The sequence below is a fragment of the Apostichopus japonicus genome, chromosome 7, assembly GCF_037975245.1.
Source record: "Apostichopus japonicus isolate 1M-3 chromosome 7, ASM3797524v1, whole genome shotgun sequence".
Taxonomy (NCBI): Eukaryota; Metazoa; Echinodermata; class Holothuroidea; order Aspidochirotida; family Stichopodidae; genus Apostichopus; species Apostichopus japonicus.
In genome coordinates this window covers 21,773,428-21,785,958 of record NC_092567.1, presented here as the reverse complement: position 1 = coordinate 21,785,958, position 12,531 = coordinate 21,773,428, and the positions used below count along the sequence as shown (strand labels likewise).

Here is a 12,531-nt window from a genome sequence, read left to right as displayed (position 1 = left end):
TGTACAGACAGTGGTATCGTTGACCACGTGTCGATGTCACACTATGGGAAATTGTCAAAATCCGGCATTGCAGTTATAGCATAGTTGTACTACATTTTGATTCCCGACTATGTTTACCAACGACAAAGCGTGACATTACAGCTATGTATGTCGTTTGTGATGTGACGTCTTACTTTTAACGGTACTAAGCAGGCTTGCCTGTAAAGGACCCGAGGGGTCAGGGATACAGTCCCGGCCCGGGGTCAAGCAATTGGGGGCCCTGTGACGTAACTGTCTCAACCGCCCGATCTGGCTCTTTGCCATTGCAAACGGTTACACAATATCATGGAGCAGCCAACGGAGAGAAGGGGAGGAGGAGGGGTGGAGGGCGATCATGCCCTTGGGTTATAGCGTAAATTTAAGCAAAGTATGTTACAAGTATCATGATGAAAATCAATTACTCAACTTCGCTGCCAATGAGATGGTTTTGACACCGCATTCTATGTTTGGAATAAAGATTTCTGGTAACGTCACGAAAAATGAGAAGTTAAATTTGATCAATAGTATGATCAGGGAGTCACAAATCCCTGGTATGACCATTGAAACTATAACAAATACGAAAATACTTGTTTCCACAAGAGACGTAAGTCAGTGAATTCCAAGTAATTGATGGCGCTCTTTAAGATTAAATTAATTTGGTTGCGTTACACTTTTTTTTTTTTGGAAAGTGGGGGGGGGGGGGGAGATCTGTTGATAATTGGTTTCATCTTTAGTATCGGTGTTGTGAAAGGCGAGCATGGTAATTACCATATACTAAAAACAAAATATATATATACGATTAAATTGGTCATTGAATTGTAATATCTATGCAACGACCTTTTGTGTGTCGATGTTAAAACCAGCCTTAACGTTTTTTTCTATTAAAATAGATGTTTGATACAATATGAAGAGGCGCGGATCCAGAAGGAGATGGGGTATGCATGGGGATGGTGTGCATCACCTTTTTACATCCCCTCCAACACACAAACGTACACACGCGCGCACGCACGCACGCGCACGCACGAACACACACAAGTTAATGATAAGAGTTATTAGCACAGCCTTGCTTGTAAACATAAATATAGACCTAATTTAAAGTCTAAGTATGCCTCAGAATGCACCATTTTAAGTCTGAAATTTCAGTTTTATCTTATCCCCATACATGGATTCGGTTTCAACGACCCCCAGGGCCACACGCCCTCCAATTTAATATGCTGGATCCGCACCTGATCACGTGATTAATGCACTTGATTCGATTCTCAATATATCGTCGCACCAGACGTGTTTGATATCAGTACCAATTAATCAATATTGAAGAACTAAAAAAAATGTATTGACCTTGCTTATTGATATTGAAACTTGACCAGTCGACAGGTCATGCTAATTAACTAGATTGTTATGATATTTTTGTATCGATAAGCTGCAATAAATTTATCAAAATCAGATTTCAAAAAATGCTGAAATGGAGCTATACATTGCAAAGAAGTATTTACTGCACGGATAACATCTTTTCAGAAATCCGCTGCTCGATTACTATTAGATACGAATCATACGATCTCTTGTAACTCACCACCACCCATGCATGCGTAATATAATGAATATACACATCACAGGCTTGTGGTTTATGGAACGCGAAAAGGGAAAACTTATTTCGTTGCTAAAGTTTAGACAACGACGTAAGTTTAGACAACGGAAGTTTAGATATCAACATAAGTTTGAGCAAAAGCGTGCATACACATCAATTAACAGCAACTTTTGTTAAGACAACAACAAACTTAGCTAGACAACGAAATAAGTTTTCTCTTTTCGCGTTCCATATTTGGTTAGCTTAGACACGGGGACCCTGGTAAACTGCAATGGTGCAATGGAGCGTAGTCTTGATCCCAATAGCAATGATCGACCTCCGTCTTCGTATACGAAATTCATGGCAGGCCTGCACCACGGGAGGAGGTGGAGGCATGCGGATGTCCCCTAATAATATCACGGCAATGATACCTCACACGGGCGTGTTATTGCTAGAACACCAATGAACATTGGTTTTACTCAAGGCTTCCGCACCCCACCATACCTCAATACCCGACCTGTGTCAGCTATAATTCCAGCAAGTGGTTTATAGGCTTACCACATGATACCCACTTGCTACTCGCCCATCAAGTAGTGGCGTAACGATTAAATTCGAGGCCCAGGTACCAAGAATCAGAATGATGCCCCCTAAAATGAGCAATTGCAAGAATACACTAGCGCAATAAGATTTGGTTCCCATATCTTCTTGATGATATTGAACCTGTCACTTTTGAACGCAATGGACTGAGTGCACCTTTCTTATGCTCCCGTGGGGGCGGGTGTGGGGGGATGTGGTTCGCCCCTTTCAATCCGACCTTGGTGTAACGCCGCTGCTATCAAATGAGTGTCACGCCCTACTATATGGTACCTGTGTACCTCTTGACAATGGCCAGAAATGAACTACTCAACTTAGTTTTTAAATGACGTGCCAATGGTAACTAACTGTAAACCAAACCATGCAACTATAGTACATATTTTCAGTTCCACGTGTGCTATTATGGCCTTTATGCCCTCCTGTATATGCCTACGTAATTGCTTCATAAGATAATATCGCTATATAGGAAACAATCCAGACCTATCGTCGTCCTGTTTTCATTCCGACATAATACCACACAATCGATGATGTGAAAACTTCCAGCGTGTTCGTTGTCATCATCCGAGGTCAAAGGGAAGCTATTCCATCTCTGCAGAGGTTTTCACTTTCAATGCAACGTATTGTATGTGGCCGTAACGCTATAGAATGTTAGGCTCCGTACCAAAATATGTACACATGGTAAGCTATCTTCACTGGCCATTGTGTGGTGTACGTGTCATTTATTTATCTTTGTACATCGAGGGTATCTGTACAATTTCATATAGTTGTAGAGGCTGGGGTGATAGGGAAGAGCAGGGGGCAGGGAATGGTTATTCACCTATTACTGAGTTGTAAAGCTGAAACGTGACACATGGGGAAGGGTGAATAATAGGGGGAGGGGGTTACAGTGGTGTCCACGTTCCATTTTGAAACAAAACTGTGATGAGTAAGCACAGATGAAAAGAAATTTTTAAAGTTAAGCTATGAAGTCGAAAAATTATGTTTAACAAACTTTATTACATATATTACGCCTAAATTTAACACCTCTCCTAATTGAAATATATATATAGCTGTGGTAAAAGGATCCGTCATCCCAAATCATATAGGCAAATAATGTGTTGACCTGGTTATGAATGTATGCAAATGCGAAGAATATTGTGCGCAATGTTTGTATTCAAAAATTGAAAGAGGAAATCCTTCAGTATAGTTTGCTGTATACTGAGTACTTCCTAGTGGACCCTCCTTGTAATATGAATTTGTTTGAATATTAATTTTAGCTACTATCAATCGAGAGAATGCTCCTTTAAATCGCCAGATATATCGCTAATGTATATTAATGTGTAGGCCTATATACTAGATTGAAGTATGGTACGTGGTATTTGCATTATACACTCAGGCTATACTTCCTTGGATACATACGGTGACGTGTCCCATCTGTTACCGCGCGATGCAAAAATAACTGCCTCCGGGGAGTCTGCTCTCAAAGGGTCATTCATATGTCATTTTCGGTATAGCTAAAGCAATTAGGATTATTATTATTATTTTCATAACAGGTATATTATGTCAGGGATACGTGGATATGTGAACGTGTCCTAACCGCCGGCAAGAGTTGGTCATTAGAAGTAGGCCTATGTCAAGAAAGCTGTATAGGGTGGGGGGGGGGTGTCAATATGAACTTCGTAAGCCCATAAAGAGATAGATGGAATAATGTGTTTTTTTCATAAAATTTTCATAACATATTTAAGGTAAAATGAAGACTTCAAACTGAGGAGAGGAGAGACCAAAAAAATAAAAAAATACAAGGTAGGCTTATATATATTGTATTAAGAAAAGACAGGTAAAATGGACCTGTACTTGTAATTAATGAAAGGGGACATTTTAAATTCCACAAAACTTGAAAAAGGCACGTATTCACATATCCACCTCCCCACTATGAAGATCAGCAATGATAATGATACATAAAACTAGAAAAAAATCGCTTAAATTATAATACGAGCAAGTGATTGTTTTTCTTTTGCTCGTTCTTTAGAAGTACTCGGAAATCGGTGTTATATTCCTGATATCGACTGCGCCTGTGGGAAAGTGACCCCTCCCCAACCACCCATACCTCTACCTTTGTCCCACCCGTAGAATCATTCCCCGAACTTGATATTGTACATTTGGTTGATCAATCAAAACTCTTCCTGTAACATTTGTTCATCCCTGGACATGTCAGGATAATTCTTCCATTGTTCATCGGTTAGCATTTCTTATGCATTGTACAGGGCAGGACCTAACCTGGACTGCGGAAATGACACATTATTGCCAAATCTAACAAAAGGTGTCGCGAATAATTGAAGATGGTGTTGCGACCATACTTAATTGGCTACAGCTCTACGTCGCAAGCAGAAAAGGGTACAGTGAGGGGCAGGGTGATGAGTACCCAGTGTTCCAACAGTTATGTTAGTGGATATGTCATTAATAGGTGTAGGAACATTTTCTTGAGAGTAACGTAATTTTGAACCGCCCAACTAGCTGTATATCTTAATATATCACGCCATGAAAAAGTATTAACCTGACAGAACCGACCGATCCATGTTCAAATTCTTTGGAACTTTCTAGTGTTACCAAATTAGTGTGCTTCCTAATTATAGAAACATTTCCTTGCTATCAGTTGCTAAGTTGCAATGTAAGCGAAAACGTGGCGTGTGTTGGTAAATGAAGGGTGTTTATAAAAGCTTTAACCAATCAGCTTTCATAATACAAAAATATATCAATACGGAAAGAATTTATGTATAACAAAAGTTGATTGGTTATAATAGACGAGCCTCCAAAATAACGCTGTCTGATTGGACAATACATGATATGACCCAACAGGTCAACTTCTAAAACACTGTCCACGTTTACACTTCTATTCGTTTACGATCATTGATCACCGGTACAGCACTAGATATAAGACCGACGAGCGACGAATCGTTCGTTAGTACCAAAGTGTGAAAGAAATTTGACGACGAAGAAAGCATCAAAGTCTTGCAACAGGTTTACAGGGTATATATCTCTCGCTTGAAAGTTGAAGTTTAATATTGGTGTGGATTTTTCTAAAAGACTCGTCGAATAACGTTACACAACGTTATATACAAAGATGCAGTACTTATCACAGTGTACGGTGCTGGCACTAGCTCTGTTTCTTGCCACATCAAGACTTGTGTCTGCCAAACCTGCAGAAAGTGACAGGATTAGAAAAGATCCCAAATTAAGTGGCCAAGAACATTACGAAGGAGATGGTCACCAGCATAATGCAGACTATGACCACGATGCGTTTTTAGGGGATGAAGATGCGAAAACGTTTGAATCTTTGACACCGGAGGAGAGCAGAGACAGGCTTGGGTAAGTTGGGTGGAGCATCTCTAACAATTTGTACCACGCTATGCACAGCCAGTTGGGACAATTTTGTAATGCTAATACCACTCTAGTCTCTTACTAGTTACACGCGAATTTCATGTAATGTTTTCAAAGCTATCTTGCTGGAAGTTAGGAATAGGATATCCATACAAATACTGTCAGAAGGGTGTACAGCCCACAGCAAGTGTTTTGAAGCCTGACATGTACAACACTTGCTGAAACTATGCTAGGTAGAACTGTGGAACAGTCATTAATTCATTGCAATACATGGACCCAAAATGGCAAAAGCTGTGTGCATACATGCACAAAGTGTCATAAATAGTCTTCACTGTTCATTCTTTCATATAGTCATGAATTAGGAAGGCTGTTCCTTTCATGTATTTTACTACAAATACTTTGTAAAAAATGAAATATTTCAGATCATAATTGTATTGTAAAACATTTATATTATCATCGTAAGTTTACCTCCTAGTATATTCAGTTGAATTTCATGACTTCTGTGTCACGTTATTGGTTCTTTTCACATTACTGATGAAGAATTCTTCACCATTTGATGTGGCAGGGCCTACTTGTTAAAATCTTGCATACATATATATATCCCAATTTTCTGGTGTTTCCTCTGCAGTAAAATCGTTGACAGAATAGACAGTGACAGGGATGGATATGTTACGATGGAAGAGTTAAAGAAACATATTGAACATCAACAGGTAAGTCCAGCAAGTCTCGTCCGTGATTATTTCCTCGGGTGATGCAATACCTCGATGTCAATTTCAACCAATCTTTGTATTCAGTATTAGAGATTTCAGCGATTAGCCTGAGATTCCCTTTAAGGTCATTCAGTAGCCATCAATATACTAGAACAGTCAATTTAATGGTCATTTCAGCAAGTATTTTACTTCTTTGCTCAGAGCATTTGTTGCTTACTTAGTAGTTTATTTGACTGATTCCATGTCTGTGAATAATTTGGAGTGCAGTCAGAACCTTCAGGAAAGTACTTTTAAAAACTGGTTAGCGGTATTTTAACATGCTTAGTTTTGGGGCAATACTTATGACCTTGAAACCCTTTGCAGAGACAGGCAAGCTTTGAAAGTAGCTCACTATGTGCATTGTCAGCCAGTTGGGACAATTTCCTAATGCTAATACCTCTCTAAACTGTACTCCAATATCATGCTTTAAAGCACCGGTGTTGACAGTACAAACAGTTCCTGATATTCATACTGCTGGTACTGACAATACAAGTGCTCTGAAGCGCGACTTGACACTAGAGTATATCAAAAATTGTCCCAACTGGCTGTCATTGTCACTAAAATTATACACCAAATCACAACTGCAACTGAAATTTGCCCTCTCAAAGTCACCGCCTTTTCTGGTGAATTCAGCTACTTTACCCTATAGTCAGATATAAGATGATAACTTCCAGTTCAGAGGATGTTTGTATGATAATTGTGGAAAACTTCCATTTTTCCTGAAAATTATGGAACTATGTACCTCAGTATTATATCTTCTGTGAATTTATTTCATCTATTTAATACTGTATTGGTATGTGCCAGTAATGCTGTATCAAATTTCTTTTGCTTCCATTCACCAAACTTACCCATTTACCTGCTTTTTTTCCATCTTCGTTTGTAGAAACGTTACATATTTGAGGATGTTGATAGGCAATGGAAGGCTCACAACCAAGATGCCGATGACAAACTTACATGGAATGAATATAATGAAACCACATACAGTAGTCTATCTGGTATGTATTTAAGGATACCTTACCACATTTCAGCCTAGACATCTGGTATCCTAATCGTTTCCCCTCATGTCAAAGGTTGTGAATGCCAAAACTGAAATTTCTAAACATTACAAAAAAATCTTTCCATGAGTGGTGACCAATGCTATGAGCATTCCTCAGATGGTGTGGCCCTAGCTAACATTGCTTTATTTTTTTTTTTGTTCGCTCATCATACTCCTGCATATATACTAATGCATGTTTCAGCATTCATGACCTTTGACCTTCCTTGAGATACTTCCTGTTATCTACATTCAGCATTTATCAAACGTGGCTCATTCCGCCAGTGTTTGGAAAATTCGAGACTATAATAGGGATGGAAAGGTTACCATTGGGGAATATATTTACATGGCCTATGGAGTACTAATAACTACACCAAAGTTGGGTGAGTGCCTGTCATAACCATTGTAAAACAGAGAAACCGTCCGTTGCTTGATGGAACGTGAATCCCTTGGGTGTGTACGTAGGATTTCAAATATTGGGGTAACCTCAAAGCAAACTCTGGTCTCTTTTCCAGAACTGAAGCAAACAAAGAACAAAAACCAAAGTCATGACTATAGTCCCATGATGTCTATTTATCGTGTATCCCTAAATATTCACAGTTATCCTGCCTCCAAGAGCCCCGCCCCACCCCCCCCTCCCTTCTCCTCTTGGTTGCCGTTTCTGAAAGTTTTGTCAGTGTCTCCTGTTCATGGATCTCTATCACCTTAACAGGAGAACAAGCAGTTGACATCAATGACGTAATTACTTTAATTCAATAAATAATTAAAGTAGGATGTAACAGGTCAGTCAAAGAAAGATAAAGGTGGAAATAAGATGGTAGGGAATGGAGAGAGATGAGGTGAGGGGGAAGGAGGGGGGGTGGTTGGAAGTTGGTGATGTGGCATGTTGTTCATATTAAAGTGAAAGAGAATTTTGTCATATCAGCTTGTTCACTAAATGGGTGAAGGGAGGAAATATCCTTAACTTGTGGTGTACTGTAGCATAGAATGGGGCTGGGCTGGGGGAGGGTTGGTGGATTAGTATTCTCAGCTGTTTGTTGTTGCATGGTAGGTGGGTTGGGGGGGGGGTAAGCCCCCCCTCAGAGCTCACAGTTTTTGTCACTGTCACAGAAAGATTTGCCTAAGTTACAAGCCCATTTTCTCGTTTTCTAAATCTTTTAGAGGCAGAACTAGTGCGATTAGAGGAAAACGAGAGATTGGACTTCCGCAAAATGATCCGCAGAGACAAGAAGAGGTGGTTCCACGCAGACCAGGATCGCGACGGGGATCTAACCATAGAAGAATTCACCAGTTTCCTGCATCCCGAGGAGTCACCTCATATGAGGAACATCGTCATCGAAGAGACACTGGAGGACATCGACATAGACGGAGATGGTTTTCTTTCACTGGAAGAGTACATAGGTAAGCTAACCAGCACCCTATGAACCGTGTGAAACTTGAAGCCTCAAATTTGCACTTCATATTCTGAATGCCACCATGTTATATTCATGCATTGTTGGATAATTTATCCGTAGAGGCCTACATATAGTTACTATTTATTTGACAGAGCTACAAAGTAGAGTCACAAATCATTTGGAGCAGTCCAGAAAACTATGGAACCTAGATGTAGTTACAACTAATTAGGAGCTTGTACTATGTAGAGTTAAAAATCACATAAGAGCAGTACAGAAACATTTGTGCCACACAATTTAAAGGTAATGTTTTCTTTTGATATATTTGCGACCTGTTGAAGTTTTGTTTAATTCCGTTATTCCTGGTACAACTTAAATTGACTTTAGGATGTTAATTAAGCGTATCTTTCATTAAAAGACTAGTTTAGTACCAGAATGTAGCAAATTTTTTTTAACTCTCTGAACTGAAGTATTATGACACTACAGATTACCAATGACAAAAATATGGCATGGAGTCCTGGACAAAAGTGGAAAATAGATCACCTGGAAAATAGAAAGCAACCATTTGCATACTTTACACCTCTCATATTCCATTTCTTTAGTGTCAATTATTGCTTTATGAATACAAGAATGTATTTGGATGCCAGAATGCCATGGCTAACATTCTGTACTCCGTAGTCTCAGAGTCTGACATGGTGACAATCTTTCCTAGTCCCTCTTTGCTGCTTGGTGGAGCTATAAAGTTGATTATTTTCGTCTGCACCAGGTGACATGTTCAAACCGGAGACGGAAGGTGAGGACGAACCGGCGTGGGTCGCCCAAGAACGAGAACAGTTTGGTCTTTACCGGGACAGGGACGGCGATGGGAAGATGAACTCTCAGGAGATCGGTGAGTGGATCTTACCGACGGAGTACGACCACGCCGAGGCAGAAGCTAAGCACCTCATGTACGAGACGGACGTTAACAAGGTGAGGATGGTGGGGCTATGTACCATTACTCTGTGGAGATGATGCTCAAGTTGTTGACATATCAGGCCTAGAAATTCACAATATTGGTACTGTAGAGGGAAGAGCCCAATAATATTTGCTGATAAATAAACATCAATGCAGGGCTTTTGTTAGGCACAAAGAACATGCCTGTTTTTTATTTCCCGCCTTATCATCTCTTCAAACTCTAGATATCTACTGGCAGAAAAATACAAGTACCTTTTCTGTACTGGCAAATGGGGGAGATCACCTGGCATATAGCCAGTAAACTAACCTGAATGTTGTGGCCTGAACTTTGGGGATGGGGGGGAGGGAGCGCAGGAGACAACTGCCTTTTGTACGAAATCCCAAGGAGAGAATTCATACAATACTATCAAAGTGTTATAGTTTATAAAGGATGGTAGACAAATTTTTTTTCTCATTCAAACTCATATTCATTTCTGCAAATATTTATTTATGAAATATTAATTTCTGAGTAATATTCCTATTAATATTTCTTTCTCTCAGGATGACCAACTGACAAAGCGAGAGATCTTGGATCAGTATGACCTGTTTGTCGGAAGCCAAGCTACAGACTTTGGTGAAGCTCTTACCAGACACGATGAATTCTGAAAAGGGAGAAAAGAAAGAAGAAAAAAAAACAACCTCTTCTCTTATTTTTGGAAAGGTGTTCCAAATAGGTGCCTGAGGGTTACGAGTCTTGTGTCGTCCTAGGAAATGAAGTTGTATGCCCTCGATGATCCCACCTTGAATATTAATTAAATTAGCAACTTTTCCACATATGCTCTTCCAAAGAAAGCTTGGAACAAGTCATAATTTTTACATTTGTCTGCCAAAACTGTTGCTCAATTATGACAAAACCCTTTAGTATATTATATTTGCCAATGGTCGGGTCGGCAATGCATCGTCCGGGCTATAACTTACTGGACCCAGGTTAATGTTTGAATTATTCATGATGGTATCAAATAGATAATGTTGAGGGGGGAGGGGGGGGGGTGACTTGACATCATGATTTGATTGATATTGTGTCGCAATTGATCACAAAGTTGACCTGGCTTGACAAACAGCTGTCAGTTTCGGGTAGAAGCATTTTCATAAAGTGACTTAGGCTGCTGCTGCATGTACTGTCATTACAGGAAGTAATTGGGCATACCACAGCAGTCGTATATAACCATGAGTTTTAAATGTAAATAAACCATTGACTATTTACAATGAATCAGGTTAATACCAATGTGCTGAATTGGGTCCTTTTTGGTCCGCTTTACCTTTCATGTTTTCACCCCACTTGAATGTCATCTACTACAACTTGTCGATATTAGGTTCTCCTCGTACAGCCTTTCGGTAAAATATCATTCTTTAAAAACTTTGATGGCAAATAAATATAGCACAGAGATAACAATGATCCAATCTTATCCATGTGGGATCTGTAGTTGTCTTAGTTATGTAAATGGACAGCTTTCCTGGTGATGACTCTAGACCCTTGATAGTAAAAGCAATTAAATTGCCCTGGGGCCGGGGGGGGGGTGTTGGGGTTGTGTTTTACATCTTGCAGTGTACTTATCTGTTAAATACAGATCTTGTAGGGAAGAAAAGTTTCCAGTTTAACCAATCTTTTGCAGTAGACTCAAGTTGATCGTAGTTTGTTTACATGGAGGGGATGCCACTAGTTTGTAGGTTAAAAACTGGTTAGTTACCTCATCATGAAAGCAAATTGAGAGATTTAGATGAAATTATCTTTCAAATAGAACAACTTCCTTTCAGGTAAATTAAGCTGAAATGCATTAATCTGAGCTGGAGATATTTTTGATTGGACACATTTGCTTCTTTCTAATTTTATTTTTCCAGGTTTTGTTTTCGTTATGTAAATTGCTACGTAGTATTTTGTCAAAATATTAGAAGCATGTATAGTAGTTAATTAATTTATATCTTTCTCCACGATTTCGGAATTGTTATACAACAAAGATGAAATTATTCTTCAAATATATGGGTTCCAGTTTGTATTGGTTATATCTCGGTAGATTAAACATATCTTGATTTGAAAATGGGTTGACCTATGTAACATGCCTTGAAACCGTCCTCTCAGATTGATTCTGCAGCAAAATATTTCAAATGAAGTAGACTTGAGGAAGTGAAATGGAGCCATAAGAATACCACTATACTTATATAGTGTTTGTACTTTATTTAAAATATTCTTTTTCCTATGTTTGGTTCATCTCCATAGCAACAGGAGTTTTGTATAACCACTTTGTGCTAAATTTGATCAATGACTTTCTCCATTCAGCCCAATTCCTCTTCTTTACCCTGAACATTTTCTTTGGCAGCTGTTTCCATGGAGACCACCTACTCTTGCCGTTGCAAATCAAATCTGGACATCCAAATTTTACATTATGCAAATTTTTGTTTTACCACTGTTTTTTTCTTTTGTTTTTTTTTTCCTTTAGGCAAGGAGAAAATATATCCGAGCATTTAGCATTTTGTATACCTGATTTTTAGTTAAAAGATGATTCACAGAGGTTGTACGTGTATCATGGAGTGTACTATTTTTGTAATTGACTGGAAACATGGAGTAAATAATGTTCAAAGCTTGATCAGAACGAAAGAGTAGATTATTTTTGTTAGTGTTAAATATTGAACAATCTGTATATTTCATCCCCATCTGTTTCTCGCATTTTTTTTTTTACTCCATGTGAGTGTGTGCTATATTCAAAGTTAATAGATAAACCAAGAAAGTTAAACAAATTTGTAGTGCTTGTCTTTTGTTGTGAAAGTCTGACCGATTGAAAATTGTGTGATTCATTTCGACAGGAATGTTCAACATTCAACAAAAGACAGGTTAAA

The 12,531-nt window shown here is 38.9% G+C and overlaps 1 protein-coding gene across 1 annotated transcript; it reads left to right on the top strand.

The window, feature by feature from the left end:
• The first annotated feature begins 5,048 nt into the window (after positions 1-5,048).
• On the top strand, positions 5,049-12,432 carry LOC139969736 (calumenin-like). Its single transcript, XM_071974946.1, has 6 exons — positions 5,049-5,521; positions 6,162-6,243; positions 7,166-7,277; positions 8,477-8,716; positions 9,473-9,675; positions 10,201-12,432. Exons 1-6 carry the CDS (start codon positions 5,277-5,279, stop codon positions 10,303-10,305), a joined length of 987 nt encoding a protein of 328 aa, XP_071831047.1. The 5' UTR covers positions 5,049-5,276; the 3' UTR covers positions 10,306-12,432.
• The last annotated feature ends 99 nt before the right edge of the window (positions 12,433-12,531 follow it).